The 17,405-nt window shown below is 52.2% G+C and overlaps 1 protein-coding gene across 9 annotated transcripts in view; it reads right to left on the bottom strand.

Moving 5' to 3' along the window:
- The window catches only part of MAP3K4 (mitogen-activated protein kinase kinase kinase 4), an 84,343-nt gene that overhangs the window by 26,525 nt on the left and 40,413 nt on the right, over window positions 1–17,405 (bottom strand). For all 9 annotated transcript variants that reach the window (XM_036223455.1, XM_036223439.1, XM_036223440.1 and 6 more), the window contains exons 4-9: window positions 14,312–14,554; window positions 11,853–11,999; window positions 5,729–5,886; window positions 2,549–2,662; window positions 1,043–1,142; window positions 855–938 (exon numbers count right to left, since the gene is read on the bottom strand). In XM_036223455.1, coding sequence (XP_036079348.1) covers window positions 855–938; window positions 1,043–1,142; window positions 2,549–2,662; window positions 5,729–5,886; window positions 11,853–11,999; window positions 14,312–14,554 — 846 coding nt within the window. The remainder of the gene's footprint in view (window positions 1–854; window positions 939–1,042; window positions 1,143–2,548; window positions 2,663–5,728; window positions 5,887–11,852; window positions 12,000–14,311; window positions 14,555–17,405) is intronic.

Here is a 17,405-nt window from a genome sequence, read left to right as displayed (position 1 = left end):
ACTCACAGAGCACCCTCCAATGTCTTTATTTTCAACAACAAAGAAAATACTCCTCAGGGAGGAAGGTCGGCCTGAGCGAAACCTCAGCCAGCGTTAGTTTGCGGAACAGCTTTCGAGCAAAGCTGCTCCCAGACAGCAAAGCCCTGGCATGGGCGCTGAGGGCCAGGGTCTTCAGTGCAATGATGAAGGACCCGTGAGACTGGGCAGACACCTGACTCAGTACAAAGGCAAAAAATGTTAATACGGATTAGCTAATTATTCTTGGTGGGGGCATCATAAAAACCCTTTAAAGATCATTTTAACAAGGAATACACATGCAAATATTTTGTGCAAGTCACACGTTAACGGGGGTAGGAAATAATGGTGGCTTTGGGTAAAATTTCCAGTAACGTCATCATGGCTAGATGCTAAAAGTACTAAATCTCAAACAACTGAAATGGGAGCAAAGGTGGTGACTCAAGAAGGGGCTCCTGTGACGTCCGGGACACCCACACCAAAAACTCGCACAAAGAGAATGAATCGTTTTAGGAAACGTGACAGCGGAAAACAAGCAATTACTTAAAATCAACAAGTTATTTTACATACATTAAATGTACATGCACAACTAATAAAATAAATAATATGAGTAAATATCTGATTATCTGCATTTTAAAAACAAATTAATAAGTCAAAGTATGAAAAACTTTGTTTTTCTAATTATTTCATTGGGAAATTGTGGGAAAGTCCCATAATTGGGGTCAACGTATGGCCTGCGAAGCCTGAAACATTTACTATCTGGACTTGCTTTGGGTCTGCCTGCTTTGGAGTGAAGGAAGACAGGCAACACGTTCAACTACACCACCTTAAACACTCACCTTAACGTACTGTTTTGACTTCAGAACATCCAGAAAGTCTCTAACTGGAGCAGAAAGTACGAACTCAGCCGCTATTTCCAGGTCCTAGGATCACAGAGACAGAGAAGCATCTTTAGGGTTGGCCTCTCAAACAGTAAGACAAGAGAAAAGCAAGAAGCCAGGCATTAGGATCAGGACTGCTGACTCACCTTTCTCAGCATCTTGGCAAAGCCGAGTGCTTTGGAGGCCCTCTCTCTGGCTTCGTGAAAGAGCTCCTTCAGGGCCCGGCTGATCTCTATTACAGACCTCCTGCAGGGCGATTGCCAGCCAGGTAGAGCACGTCAGGGTGTGCGAAGACATACGGAACAATGCAACAATGCGAACCATAAACCACGTGAATAGACTACAGATTCCACACATGGGAACAAGCGATTATCAAGAACGCATTCGAAATATTCAGAAGCCTGCTCTCCAGCCTTCCTCCAGAAAATACTCGTATTCTAGGTAAGCAGGGCACGTCTCATCACCTTTAAACGGCAGCAAGCTCAATTTTCTAAGGATTTTATCATGATCATTTCCTGCAGTTTAAGATAAGTTCTTGGCTCCCGGCTCATAAGCGAACTAAGAAGGGCCCATCTCAGTGGTGCACAGGTAAATGTTTAGCAGCTGGCTCCGTCCAAGCTACTGTCTTACGTGGGGTTTGGTGACTTTCATGGTGTAAATACTCCCATTATAGCTAATTTCAAGCTACCAGTGTGACACTGAGCCATGGGAAGAGGTGTGCACAGTCACCCGCTGGCCCTCGGGAGCCAGGACAAGCCAGCGCCCACACACCACTGCACCTGAGCCCACCTTCCAGACCCCTCCCAATAAGCCACCGGAGTGCCAGAAGAGCCGTTCTCCAGTCACCATGCTAGCTCCTTTTTATTTTGAATCCACTACATTAGCTCTCAAAACCGCAAGACCTCCTACAAACCGATTTATTCCGTTTCTCAGCTATTCGGTACTTTCCCAGGTGAGAATCTACGTGGTTAATTTCTTCCTTTTTAACTGACACAAAGACATCTCAGGCATTCTGAAATCCAACTCTGGATGGTGAGAGAAAACATCTCAGGCCTGGAGAAGTCCGTTTCACCTGAGCATTGCCCGACACTGCTGATAACTGGCCACGAAATGGCTGTATGACTGATAGACGTGCCATAAAAAGAGCAATTTCGCACGGGTCTACCTAAATACCACTGCGCAGCACGTGGAGGAACGCGACAGATGAGTGAGCTATGGTTTCGTGTGCGTAAGCCTCAAGTTCAGCAGAAGGGGCAGGCTAGGCACGAAACAATAAAACAGCAAATGTCACTCAAAGGTGTGCGTGGACTGCCACGGGGGTATAAAGGACGCGGTGCCCGAAGCCATTCCAGCACATGCGGGTGATGCTGCTCCACTCTACTCATTTTCAGTCAGCTGAGACAGTCTCCCCTTCCTCTGAGGACACTCGTTTTTATGAGGCTACATGAATTCTAAGTTCACCTTCGAGGAAAACGTCACATAAAACCATGACTAAGAGACCACATGAAAAGACAACAGAGAAACAAATCCCTTTACATCTACTGCCCAAGTTCACAAAGTCCAACACGATTTGATTGCAATAAGGCTGACTTCAGGCTCGTCACCAGGAGCAGAACCGTGTGAAATGCGGAGGGAAGAAACGCAGCCCCCACCTGATTTCGTCGGAAGCGCTGTCGTCGGCGCCGGCCCAGAGCTCGGCGCAGCGCTCCTGCAGGCTGGACTCCAGGAAGCTTCCCGTGGACTTGAGCAGCATCCCCGCAATGTCGCTGCGGAGACAAGCACAGAGTCACCCAGGGGAGGAGGCCCTCGCGCACCCTCGCTGGAGAAGGAGGAGCTAAAAGGTTCGGCTACTGTTTCAATAGCTACGAATGACTGAGAAGTTTTTCTCGTAATATGACGTCGAGATTAACGTGAAAAAGTGGAAATCTCAACCATGACAGGTATCTTACCTTTGTTCTGTTACCAGTGTTCCATTATAAACTAAAATCTTAAATAACATTCACGGTAGCTATGTAATCATTACGCAATGTTATTTTCATCTTAAACAAATGTTCAAAATGATATAAAATGCCTTAAATACATACCTGTAAGACTTTTTAAAAACTTAATAAACTAAATGATAACATAAGAAAACAATGTGAATTTCTTAAATGCAACTTTTTACAAATTCGTTTCACAATTAGCTTTTCATAGTCGATAAACACGAAATGCTCTATACAGCTCATGCTTCTCACTGAGCATACGATCTAAGTGCCAGGTTAAAACCCACGTGTGCAAAATAAATCTAAACAGGTCCTGCAAAATGTTGACAGTGGCTGGACCCCACGCCATCCAAGGAGAGGGCGGGTGGCAGTGAAAAAGAGCGGCCAGCACACCGCCGGGGGCAGCCGGGGCAGGCTGCCCGCGGGAGCCCAGGAGCGGCGCAGGACCCAGAGGCCGGCGTGGTCTCCACGGGCCTCGTGGGCCCCGCGGAATTTTAAGTAGAACGACAGCGGCAAGAGGATGGCAGAGAGGCCAGGGAAGGCCGGGAAGAGTGACGAGGACGCGCGGAGGGCGTGCGATGTGCTGACAAGCGGCCTGGCTGCGCCGAGCGACTGTCCGACCCGAAGGCGGAGGGCGAGGGCGGAGGCGGGAGCGGCCGGCCACGCGGGAGGCCGTGCACACCACTCTCGGCGTCCGGCCTTCGCCTGGGGCGCAGGCGGCGGGCTCTGAAAATGACGGAGTCGGAGAGCGACCCGATTAGCGACATGCAGCTAAGACAGCGGCATACAAGGGTGTCCAGGACGGGCGCACTCCACACACACTGAGAATGGCGCGTCCTGAGGGCAGCGAAGCAAACAGATGCAGCCCTCCACTGGATGGAGGACAAAAACAATAAATAAAATTAAGGAAAACACACAGCATGTCAGATATTAGTGAGCGCTATGGCGAGAAAGACAACAGGGAAGAAAGCTAAGGGGTGTTCGCAGGTAGGAATCTCAACGTTAAACACGGAGAAGCTAACACCTGGTCAGAGAGCTAAAGGAGGCGGAGCGGCGAGCGGGGGGGCTAGCGGAGCCCCGGCCGAGGCGCCGGCCAGTACGAGGAGCCTGCGGGGCAGCGCGGAGGCCAGCGCAGGCGGGCAGCAGGCACGAGAGAGGACAAGGACTCCACGGAAGGGCGGAGGGCATCAGGCCTTTCCTGGCTGTTTTCAGGCCCCGCCTCACTTTTACTTAGTAAGACGGGAGCCACAGGCACATTGGAGCAGAGGAGAACACAGTCCGATGTACATTTTAACGAGATCACCCTGGCTACGGACGGTGCTGAGAATAAAGGGCAAGGGATGGTGGGCAGAAGCGGAGCCCCGCGATGAGGGGCTGCGGAGAGCAGACGCGGGGGTGGTGAGCAGAGGTCGGGCTCTGGGCACGTCCTCGAGGGACGGCCCCGCGGATCGGCGACAAAGTCAGGTTCATTCCAAGACGGGCTGACCCTGGGGCCCGCCTACAAAGCAGGCACCGTGCTAACAGCCCGGATGCAGCCAGGCTGCCGCAGGGCAGTGGCGGGCCCGCGGCGGGCGCTTCGCGGGACACGGGACAGGAAGGGAAAGGCCAGAGATGGCGCCGCGTACAAAATCTGAAGGACAGGTAACGGGGACACAAAAAGACTGACGGGAGGAAACGAGGGGACAGTGAGACTACGTGACATGAACTGGCAGCGAAACCATTCCGTCACCTGCACAAAACATTTCTCCAACAAAGCTCGATGGCCCGGAAACAGAAAACGCAAACAGAGGAAGCTGCGGGCAAGGCTGGACCGTAGGGGAGGAGGAGGGCGAGTGAAGGCCTGTGGCGAGGCCGAGCGGGCACCATCCGCACAGGGAAGCCGGCCGGGGCCGGGAACCGGCCTGCGGGGCGGGGCCGGCTCGCTCACTGAGAACCGGGCTGGAGGAGACGGAAGAACGGTGGTTAGGGCAGAAAACTGAGCACAAGACTCTGAGACACCGGGCACGGGACAGAGATCGGCACAGTGGACAACGGGCCCCTGGAGTGAGGAGCCGTGTCCTACAGGAGCCACCGGGGGCGGGGGGTGGGGGAGGGGAGGGAGGACACGAGCTGGGCAGGGGACGCACAGAGGAGATGCGGGTAAAACGCTGGTGAGCAGGGGGGAGGCGGCACCAGCGGGACCACGCCGTCAGCCAGCCAGGCGGTGGCCCGGCACAGGCCACTGAAACGTGCCCGAACCCACGCCAGGTGCCTGAGCCCCAGGGACACTCACTCTCCAGAACAGACAGACCAGCGACCACAGTCCCCCGTCCACGGCTTTCCTGCTCATGTGTCTACCCCTCACCGCACGTGTGCCCGAGACAGCGACCCTCCAAGCAGCGCTACAGCCCCAAAGCGGCGTCGCCGAAAAGATCGTCCCCAAGACCGATGCGCGCAGGGCTACAGATCCACTCTGCTCTCCCGAGGCCCGGATTCTCTTCCTTCTCACGTACAACCAAGAGCGTTTACACTAAGGCAGGATTTCTCAACTTCGAACTTGACGCATGGCGTGGGTGACCCTTGGTGGGGGGCAGCCCTGTGCACTGCAGGGTGCTCTGCGGCGGCCCTGGCGCCCCTCAGTCTAGCACCTCCCAGTCAGCACGCTCAAACTGCGTCCAGACACTGCCCAGCGGCCCCAGGGGCAAATGGGCCTGGCTCAGAACCACTGCTCTAAGGGAACCGGCACCGTGTGGAGGGGCATACGACGGGCATGAAGGACGGCCGTGACACGTGACCACACCCCAGCACGGGCAGGACCCTGCTGAGCGGACCGGGGTGGGAGCGAGGCGGGCGGGCGCACGGGGTCCCTACCAGAACAGCTTTCCGGCCTGAGCTTCTCCTCCCCGGATGTAATGGGTTATCTCTTTGGTGAAATTCCATTCTTCTTCTAAGAGATTTTTTAAACTATGAGATGCTTGAGGTAACTGCTGTAGCATTTGGATCCAGCTTCTCATGTAATCAAAATATACCTTAAAATGAAAAAAAAAAGGAAAAGGAGATATTAGAGAATAGAATTCAGCAACTCGCAAGGTTCACGGCTGTCAAAATGAAAGCTATGAATCGGGGGGCAGGGGGAGCGTGGCCGAGGGGCCGCGAGGCCTGCAGCACGAGACGCAAGGCCTCCGTCCTGAACCGACGTCTCAGGGAGGATTTTTATTAAATCGTAGAAGTCAGCGCCTTGGCAATTTAATGCATTATTCACAATCCCTTCAACTTACTGAGAAAATAACTAAAGTGCTCACAATGTATAGAAAAATAAAATAGCATTTAAAAAATCAAAATAATAGCGCCCAGAAACGTTCGTCATTAACACAGTGCAAGCATTACTCCCTTAAGAGGTTGGGATCTTCTTCACTTACTTACTTTACCTTCGGACGGCACCTCACGTGTTGAGAGGAGGGTACGATCACACCTCACACCATCCCCTCCTGACATCCAGATCCTCGTGACAGGATTTTTCAAGGGTCACGACACATGAATTATGAACTACAACCAAAGTCTCTGACTCTTCTGAGGTGGGGCTGGTGGCTACCACCAGGCTTATCGCAACGGCCTCCCCGCTGCTGAGCTCTTATTTTGATCTCCCTGTTGCTTTAGTCACGTTTTACTCTCATGACAGGTTCACGATTACTATAGTACGAAACGTCACTGTCTATGGATTATCTTACTGAGAAGAGTCACTGGACTGGGTACACGACATCTGAGCTGTATACACATTCTCTCCCTCTGAACTCCTGAGACACGTTCCAGTACCTCCTAACGCTGCGCGCTACGCCAGCAGGGCGAACTCGGAGGCCAGCCTCCTCTCCCGGCTGTCACCCCTCTCCCCAAGCACGCCCTGACGGCGACTTGTCCTCTCTGCGGAGGTGCTCACAGGGCTCTTTCTCTAGTCATGGGGGTCAGCTCCTTCATCAGGCGACAGCGTCAGGGTCACGAAAATGGATGTTTTCTGAGACCCAGTAACAACTCTCAGCAGTCAAATTTCGGGCCTTTTCTTCATGTCGAGAAAACTGTCTTCTGTCCTCTCGGGGTGCCGGGTCCTCCTCCACCCGGCCGTGCAGAGCATTCTCCAACCCTGGGGCCTCCACGAGTGCAGCCGCGTGTGTGCCGCCCGCAATGCACGGCCCTGCCAGCACCCTGCCCAAATGAGTGAGAATGATGCGTCCGCGCCGGGACTTCCTTGTGCTTCCTGGGGTGCTCCTGCAGCACCGCGGCCCCCCGAAACCGGGCCGTCTCCTGAGGCCTGCACTCCTCCCGTACGGCCTCTCGGGGGGCACGTGTCTCACTTTGCCCCTCGAGAGCTCAGCAGTCGACACCCTTGCGCTCCTCACTGCTGCTTCCGAACCACTGCTCTTACGCAGTCTTATTTAGAAATAAAAGAGATGCCCGCCCCTGTAAGATTTGCCATCAGACGGACCATCGACACCCCCTGATTTCCAACTGCTCATCGCCCCTCACCGCACTCCGGTGCTGGACTCAGCCCCTCCACCCCAGGCCCCATGGCCATGCTGTGACTTCACACCACGGGACGGCCCCCGGCCGTCTCGGTCCCCTCCCTCACGACCTCCTGCTCGCCTCTGCTCCGCTCTCACGTTTCGTCTCCGCTCGACTTCCCCAGAACTGCGCGGAGCCCCAAACCGCCAATTCAAACACGCCGAGGCCCCCGGGCCGTCCTCCTTCGGGCTTATTCGGTCCGGCAGCAGCACCGCGTTCTCTTCGCCCGGCCTGGATCCCTGGTCTCTGGCGCCTCTTCCTTCTCCGCTCCATTCTCTTCCTCTGTTCACTCCCTCCTTACAGTCTAGAGGCCGTGGTCATCCTTCCGAGCCCCTGCCAGCATCCTGCACCTGCCGGCCCTCGCGGCCTTTCCGTCTCAGCTGCCTGTCAACACCCCGAAGCTACAGGAGCCCGACCCTGCCCCTCCCCACGCCCACTCGGAAGGTGAGGCCAGGGGTCCACGAGCAGAAGCGCCTGCCACGTGGCTCACCTGTCTGGTAGTGGCTCAGGTTCTGCTCAAATCATTTTCCTCCTCTCGACAAGCACGAGTCTCCCTCAAACTGCCAAGACCCACCTTAACCCGCTCTCAGGTGACGGCACCTCTACACACACGCACGCACACACACACACCCCATCAGATATAAACCCTCTCATCCTCCTGACGCCAAGAATGCAAACGTGCCCACTGTCCCCTGCTGCCCTTCCCTCCTGCACAGCAGGGGTCGATGCCTGCCCCGAGCTCGGCACCCGTGTTTAGAGATCCGGCTCCCCGTGGGAGCTGAGGAACCGACCCCACGATTTTCCCTTTCCTCTCACATACACGTAACTTTTTCCAGTCTCTTTCCCTTAACGAAATCGATCCCAAAGGCTTCAGCTAGACCCAGAAGCTCCGCTGCTCACACGCTGCTCGGGCCGGATGCTCGCGGCCTCCCCGCATCCGTCCCCTCCGGTCCCGCCGGCCCAGCGCCGGCTTCTTCTGAACCCTCGCGCCTCTCCCCGCGGCCCAGCAGCTGCCTCTGCCCGGTCCCTGCGTCTGCCCGAGGCCCCGACGGGCCCTCGCCAAGCTTCCGTGGAGCCCCGCGCTCCAAAGCCGCTCCCCGCCGCGGGGCCCGCGCCTGCTGCCGTTGCCGTCCGAGAAGTCTTTCGGCCTCGCCCTCTCCTAATTAAAAAGTTAGGGGGCTGAAACATGCTCTCACTGACGTCACCCAGAATGAACCAAGGTTAGCACTGTCATCTTGGCTTTGGCCATTTTTCAATAACGAGTATCCCGAAGGTGACTTCTCTTCGCTTCTCTCTGCTCTTCCTTCAGGGGCCACAGAGATCCATCAGTATGTCGCCTAGTGCGTGCGCTTTTTAAACCACCTGCTGCTGCGTAAGCTACGACGTACAGCATCGTTCTGTGTACGTTTTCAGTTTCTTACACAAACTGCGTCACAGCACACCCATGGGCTTGCCGAGGAACTCCACGTGCCCCTCAGAGAAGCCCCCGACTCCACGCGGACTCAGGTCACACTGCTCGCGCCCAGGAAAGACCCAGGCCTCTCCGCCTCCCCCCTGCTGCGGTGCTACGGCCACGCGACTATCTGACCGCCGCTCCCCACCGTTTAAACCGCACGCGGGAGTGCACGCTCCTCCTCGCCGACTCCTCAGCAGCTGGCGTGCCGCCGGCCCAGCACGGCACGCGGCAGACACCCAGAAACGCCGCGCCCGGGACATCTGCCGGGGGGAAGGGAACCCGTCCCGCTCCTTTGCGCCTCACGCCCCCACAGGCACGCGGCCGTGCCCGTCTGCGTCCTCCCGTGTGTCTTTACGAATACCACAGCTCGTTCGGCATGTTCGCATTTTCGTCCTATTTTAAATTCTTTTTATTTGGGTCCTTAAATCTGTCCACTACATGTTCCTACATCATGCGTTTATTGTTTTGGTGATTTCTAAGGCCGGGGCCAGGGAATGGGCTAAGATGGTTCACAGCTGCAATCGAGCTCTGCTGCCTCGGACGAATGCTCGCCGGTGGCTGCCCGGGCCCCGCACGCACCCGCGCCTCCGTTCCCGGGTCAGAGGGATGATGCGGCACAAAGACCCCTGGTCACCTCCGCTGTGCGTCGCGACTTGCTCATCGGCGCTTGCCCTCGGCCTGGGCCCTCGCTCCCATCGGGCAGTCTCCAGCCAACGGGACAAGCTGTGGACAGCGGACGTGCCTCCACCTTTGCTCTTTCTGTCCTGCAGATGCGCCCCCGACAGCAGGCCCCCCGAGGGGACGCCCTCTGCTCCCCTGACCAGTCACACCCCCACATGTCACAACCCTCATCAATCGCTGCTGGGGCCCTCTGAATCTAAAGCGGAGTATATTTAGAGCTCATGCCCACCCTCATGTTAGTGTAAAATTTAAAGCAAATAATTCTAATAGTCTCTTTTTTGGGGGGCGGGGGGGTGGATACTATGGTCAATTTCCTCTGTTACTAAACATGAAAGGTTTTTAATCTGCATTCTTTTTGCTGTTTGGAGTGAGTTTCAGGGAGCGGGTGCTGCCAGCTTAGGTAAGCGGAGTCTGACTGCCGGCCCGAGGCCATCTGTCCTTCCTCGCTGACAAGAACGCCGACTGGGTTCCTCCAGGTCTCAAAACGCGCCTCCGCACTTGTCCACCTGGCGCACTTCGGGGCACAATTTTAAAACCACTGATAATTTCTAGTTCTTCGTCCGTGAATTCATAGGGATAAACTAAGGAAAATTACGCCTTGCACAGATAATTAGTAGCAAAGCCAAAACTCAACCGTCAGCATCCCTAGCTCGGAACCAGCTGCGTGTTTGGTAATGCGCTCGCCGAGGCGCCACAGCTCGCCACACTCCAGGACACTGACGCCCCACGGCAGTGAGGCCACTTTACCCGCCTCGTTCTCACCCTTCCGGCCTCGGCGATGCACGGCGCAGGTGTGGCATGGGCCTCCGTGGCCGGCAAAGACAGTGCAGAAAGCACATTTTGTCCTTTTAAACCTCTGGTTCAGTCAACCACAGGGAAAAATTAACTCGTTTATTGCTTTTTTACTATAACAATGATAAAAACTCTTCTGACATGAGAACTATATAGTATTTCAAAACACAGCCACAATTTATACGTTCTGGTCTTTCATATATTCTCCCGAACAATTAAGAAATAATTTCAAACTCAAACTTCCTTTTCATAACATGCAGGATGTAGGCGCCCCTCCTGGCGCTCCCTCCCATCCTCCGCCACAGAGGCTGCAGAGCTAGCCGTCTGCAGGCCAGCGCCACCCAGGGACAGGCCACGCGCACGTCTGGGCAGCAGGACGCGTGGCCCGGCCCGCGACGCTCAGGAAGAGCTGCCGGCCGCGGCGAGGCCCGCACTGCTCCGGACCTGGCTGGCAGGCACGCCTCGCCTCTGCCCTCGCCCTCCCTCCGGCCTTTCTTAGAAAGCCGGCGGGGTCCCGCCCTCCCGAGGTAGGGCGGCGAGGTGTCAAGCGCGGATGGAAGCGTCCCACAGGACGTGCACCTGCCGGCTCTGCCCTTCGCTGGGTTCCAGCAGCCGGCCACATCACGTCAGGACGTGTGCGTCTGCTCTAGTGCACCTGACGTGCTCACTACGCGTCAACACCCCGCCAGTCACGCGGAACACCAGAGAGCTCCGAATCCCAGCCCTTGGCCTGTGAGGCTCTCGGTCTCACTAGAAAACCCTGAGCACGGAGAAGTGGCCTCTCCTTAAGCGCTAGTGGTGCGGGTCTAACGATGGCCGCTGTGACAGTGCAGAGGGGTCCCCATAAGGCACAGTAAAGGTTAAAAGCATCGAATAAAGCTTTCTAGAGAGAAATAAACCTTGAAAGGAGGTCGCGAGTGGGCATATGCAGAAGGGACATTTCGAGCAGGAGGGAACAATACGAGCAGAAGCGGAGAGGTCAGAAAGCACAGGTCAGCACAGGTATGCACAGCGCACGTGAGCAGACCGGAGCTCTTTGGGGGAAGAAATGCAAATCGGTTCGCTCTTGTCAAGTCTCGTTAATACCATTCCTCGAACGCGCCAGGCCCCTCCGTGAACCCGGCCCATCCGTGAGGCGCGGCGTCCTCGCCACGGAAGCGCCCAGACGTCCCCAGGCTCGCTCGGGAGCCCCGTCTCCAAGCCTCGGTGCATCGCAGCATGATTCTAAGTCAGCGCTTACCTCTCGAGGGGGCGGGATGGGGGGAGTGACATCAACTCGGCCCAGCCCGCACCAGACTGAGTCCCCTAGTGTCTGTCACTCCACTCTCAGAGCTGTGCAAGGTCCCCCGCACCTCCCACATATTACAAATATGGCCGATGCCATGTGGCTCAATAAAACGGAACCAGACTCTGATTCTACTTGGGGGCCATCCTGCTATAGCGCCCACAATTAAATGACGAACCAGAAGCAGCCACGAAACGCGCTGGGCTGCAGGCGCCCCGCGCCCTTACCATGAGCATCTTGTGCAGGTCCTCCTCGAAGGCGTCCATGTTGCAGCCGGCCGGCCCCGGGCCGTGCGGGAGCCCGAGCAGCATGAACTGGTGGTACTGCTTCATCAGCAGGCCGCCCTTCAGCACCTCCTTGCACTCCCTCACCAGCTGCGGGGGACAGTCACAAGATCCGTCACTGTGCGCATCCCGACCGGACCACGTGTGGGTTCCCACTCCTGTCCCACTTAAATCCTCAAAAACTCAGAAGGGAACCCTGCCTCTGAAGAACCTGAAACAGTTTCCAAATTCTTCCTACGACAAGGTATACCAAAGAAAAATCGCATGCAATGGGTCACTTTTTAACCAAAATTGTAATAATTCCAATATTCTTGCATGCCACAGAGCATGGTGGACTCTGTAATGATTCGGTCTACCTATTGTGATTTGTGCCTTTTACCATTAAAAAAAAAACCTCTAGTGAGAACAAAAACAAATTAATCTGACAAAATTAGATGGAAGTCAAGGGGGAAAAAAACGAAACAAAAAAATGAGTAAATCCCAAACGCGCGGGCCCAGAAGGTCGTGCTGGCAGGGAGGCGGAATGAGGAGCCGTGAAGCCCCCGCCAGCCGTCCCAGGCCGGCACGCGGTGCCCTCAGAACGCTGCGCGGCGGGGGCTGCGGGCGCGAGATCACACGGCGCCATTAGTTTTAACAGATACTAGCTGAGACACAAAGGAACCTCAGTGCTGCTGCTGGGAAAGTAAACAGGTCCCAACTTTCTGGAGTCTAAAAATGTATGACTCACTAATCTATTTTTCTGCTTCATACTTAAGAAATCATCAGAGATGCAGACTAAATATTACAAATATAGTTATCACATTATTCAAAATGACAGTGGTATTAAATACGTGAAGACGTACCTATACAGTAGAACACTACTAAAGTCACTTAAAATCTTGCTTTTGAAAACTATTACATAGCAAAAACTCTGTACATATTACATGTTTAAACTTTTATGTGTAGGAAGTATGCATGCACAGGAAAACAAATGAATGGAAATATACCGAAATGTCATAATGGTCATCTCTGAGTGGCAGGATAACTTCCATTTTTTATATCATTTTCTGTACTTTTCAAATTTTCTAAAATAAACAAGAATTGCTTTTCCAAACAGAAGTTACCCTTTTGAATGTTTGAAAAATAACCAGCATAAGACATCAAAGGCTAGAGTTAAATCTCTTAAAAAGTGCCCTGTTACCATCTATACAGAATGTCACGTACGTGCTTATAATAAACTGAATCTCTGAATGTGTTTATGTCAAAATGACTATTTTTTTACTCTAGTAATGTTACATTAAACCAAGAAATGTTTTTTAAAAATGTTTTAACGTTAATTACTCTTTAATCTTCACAGAAGCCCCATTAGCAAAAAGTAAACTCCTCCTCGTTTTACCAGGCTACGTTCCTGAAGTACGTTCTGTGGGGAAGGGAAGCTAGTATTTTCCCAAACCTTTGTAAACTACCACGGTGATGTGGAGGACAAGCGTAAAGCAGGGACGAGGACGCGGGAGCACAGCTCCGGCTGGCACTGGAAGCTGAAGGGACGACAGGGAGGCCAGGGGCCCACCTCCGGCTGCGACAGCCCCCAACGCATCACCGAGCTCACGAACTCAAGTCCCACTGCGCCTGCCCTACGGCTGGTCCTTCCCCGGCCGGCACTTGTCCCCTTCAGCTCCAGCCTGTCATCCAGAGCCGACAGGCCCCTAACCCTTCAATCTCGAGGGGCTGGACACTCACGGTCTACAAAAAACATACCTGCGCTCTTTCTTCAAAGTCTGAGATGTTTAGTTTACATAGTGAATACCAACACGGTGGCATCACAAAGCATGAAAACCAACACAATTTAGCACTCAGGCTGCTAGGCACAACTGCTTCTGGCCAGTTAGCAGTTCTTTTGTTGGCCCAGAGTATTACACCCTAGGAAATTCCAACTAAAATCAGTGATAACGAAGAAAGCAGAAGCCATTATTCTGTTTAAAGTATACAATTGCCTAAGGAAGCAAAAATTCCAAACACCGCCCTTCTGTATTTGCTGAAGACAAGTATCTGTTTATATGTAGCTTAAAAAAAGAAAAAAGTGAATTTAGAGAACCTACGTTCTCTCTTATAAATGAATTTTAAGTTCCCAGTCTTTAAAGACTGATATTAATAGGCGACAGAGGGTCAGACCATCCCCGTACTTTTATATTCTTCTAGAACAAGGAAGTGAACGGCTCAAAGGCTGAACTACAATCTGATCTTTGAGGAGTGCAGGTGAAGAGCATTTAAAATTACCCGAAAAAGAACATCTTAAAAACATTAACAAATATTCATCTTTCATCATTTGCGACAATTAGGAAAAACTCCTCAAAACAAAAATTATGAGTCTGTAGAGCAATAGAGTAATTGTTAAAAAATTTTTAGCAACCTTTGAAACAAACCTGCTTAATACTCAAGAGAGATGGTTCTCCAGCAGGTCTCTGCTCCAACCTCAACTTCAGACATTCGTGTATAACGTTCAGAAGGACTCGGCAGAGGACTAAGAAGGCAGGCTCGAAGGAAGGCAGGTCCATGGCCTTCAGCTCATCCCAAGACACCGTGCTGCACTTCTGCTGCGAGGACGGCGGCGTCCTGGACAACTGCACATAATCTGAGCCCCACATGGGATCTGGAACTTCGGAGAACTATGAAAGAAATTCAACGAAGGTTAAACGAGCACACAGGAGAACGTTCTAAGGTTGTAGTTATAAACTAGTATTTGCTGACAAATCTACAAAAATCATGATTTTACAGGAAAAGTAATCTTTATAATAATTCAACCATTTCAACAGACCCCAAAAGTTCTAATTTTTTTTTAAAAACCGTAAGAACTAAAACTGTTATATTTTTATCAAAAAAGTATAGTAGAAATGGAATCAAGTTCACCTTTTTCATTTTTTTATTAATACTTAAAATGATCAGAACACTTATTTTTAAGGTTATATACACAACTATCTCTAGATTGAGAAAAGCAGAAAATTATTAAAATTCGAGAAAAGATTATCAGACCAGGTAGCCAATATGCAAACATAAAAACTAGCAGATTCAACAAACTCTTTTGTCCATTTGTTCTCCTGAGTTATACTGAATGATGCTGATAGAAAAACAGAAAAAGGTTCATAAAACTGACCTGGCCGGTCCCAAAAACCTGTCTTCTGATGTTTCCTGGGAATCCTAGTGTTGCTCACCCATCGTACTTTTCCCCATAAAACATGAGATCTGGAGCTTTCTCACTGTTCTTAAACCTCCGGCAACATCGTGCTGACCAAGTATATTCAAAGACCCTGCCTTCTCCTTTTATTGAGAAAACTGAAGCCATTGAAATTTGAAAATCTAGACCTTTCTTCCACTTAAAACATCACCAGTTTTAGCTATTCTTCCCCCAAATGCCATTCCGTTCCAGGCCCCCTGTCATTCCAAGAGCTCTTAACTGGTCTCCCCACTCATGTTTGTTCTTTTATGTTCAACATCGAGTTTTGCATTTAAATTAACACATACGTTAGTTTCCCATAACAGGCGAAAAATTCTAACTAGCCACATAATTTTTTAAAAGATAACTTGTGATGTGAAGAAATCTGAAGTGTTAGGATCAGTACCAGTATCAGCACCTATGCTGTATTTAGAGCGCGTGTGTGTGTGTGTGTGTGTGTGTGTTCTGTTGTCTGTTGACGAGAACAAAAATGCTGGCCATTTCAACTGCAGGGGGCAATACCGGTGCCCAGACAGGGTCCTGGAATGCCATTCCCAGCAAAAGGAGAGCGGGCTCCTTGAAAACACGTCAAGTTCTGGTCTGGAGCAGACGCACAATGTAAGCTTAATATAATAGTCCCAGTGATAACATAACTCCTTGTAAATATAACACTCCCTGTTACATCAGATAGCAAGGGAGCTATCAAATGCTCACTGAGGTAGTGAAAAAGGACTTAAGCCAAGAGCGAAGTGGTTAAGAAAGTTACGGTACAGTCCTGACACGATGGCACGGAGCCGCTGAGGGGAACTGGTAGAGCTACACATCCCACAACGGACAGATCCAAAGCAGAGGACATTGAGGAGGGGGTTACACAACCCACAAGGCATGGAATAAACATAGCATTATCACGTTTTCTTCAAAAAAATGTACCTGCATTACATACAAAGGCGTTTATTTATATGTGCACAAAAACGTCTAGAAGGTGCAAACTGAACTATCTCTACTCTGAGCAGGGGTAGAGGATGCACAGCAACGTTATTTTTTTTGTAAACTTCAATAAATAAGACACAGGAAAGCACAGTGTTTTACAAAATGAAGGACTAGATCAGAACAGTCCCTCTGTCACCCTATGAAGTTAATGTCTACGATTCGGTGCTGGGGGGCGTATCAGAAACTGAACCGTCTGCAGGCCCAGGAGTGTGCCGTAGGCGGGAGAGCTCGGGCAGGGTGACCGACGAGAGCAAGGACAGACGGGAGCCGTGGCGACTGGAGCACGGCGGGTGCTGTCATGTGGGAAAGTGGCCCCGGGTTGGCAGGTCTCCCGGGATTTCAAGGAATATGAAAACTCCAGATTTCTATGTGCAGTCTTCTCATCGCTAAGTGCTAGCCAGCCACTAAGTTGAAAATATTCGAAGCAGCACCACGTGGGACAAAGCAGAACCTCGGGAGGCAGCGCACGGGCACGGTTAAGAGCTGGGCTCTGCAGCCGGCTCTGGGCTCGCGTCCTGGCTCTGCACTTAGCGGATGGGCAACCTTGACCGAGTCACGTGACCGAGGCTCTGCACATAGCGGGTACTCAGTTAACGCGAGCTGCCAGTCTCGTGGTGGCGCTGGTGGTACCACGGACCCAGTTCTGGGCTGCAGGTTGATCACTGAGGTTCTATCCTGATCTCTTCCATCTCACATTGGGCTTGACCCAGGTGGCCCAGTGCACTCAAAAACAACAGAACACAACTTCCTTTTTTCCCTCATACAAGTTCCTTATTTTAAGAAACTGGAAAACCTACAGGCAGATGAGCAAGTATGTGCTCGTGAGCTTGCCACTGAGCTCAATTAAAAGGTTCATGTAACTTTACTAATGAAAGCAGACAGGTGATGATTAGCGCAAATAAGAAGTCACCTGTCATAGCCATCAACGACCACTGGTCATGACAGGGGGCAGGAGAGCCCTGCAGCCTCGTGGTGTCCCACTGGACAGGCTCAGAGCTGCAGGGTGCTGGTCTGGCTACACGAGAAGCAGGGGGGAGGTTTGCGGAGAACGCCAGTGCTCAGGTCCTACCTCGGGAGGCTCAGATTCACCCTGCACCCGAGCAGGGAACGGGCACGTGTCCTTTAAAAGCTACCTGGGAAGCCACACGTTAACATCTGGCGTCCCCGAATCCTGGGCTTGAGTCCCTTCAACTACCTACAGCTTCTGTGACTGGGGCAAGTTATCTACTCTCTGTATCTGTAAAACATAGAAATAAAAACACTGCTTCGTTCGGGTACTGTGTCTGGCACGTGGTAAGAAGACTCGAGACGCAGCG

This window comes from Rousettus aegyptiacus, unplaced genomic scaffold, assembly GCF_014176215.1.
Source record: "Rousettus aegyptiacus isolate mRouAeg1 unplaced genomic scaffold, mRouAeg1.p scaffold_m13_p_1, whole genome shotgun sequence".
In the NCBI taxonomy this organism is placed as follows: Eukaryota; Metazoa; Chordata; class Mammalia; order Chiroptera; family Pteropodidae; genus Rousettus; species Rousettus aegyptiacus.
The sequence above is the reverse complement of the archived record's forward strand: the minus strand, read 5'-3'. Positions and strand labels throughout refer to the sequence as shown.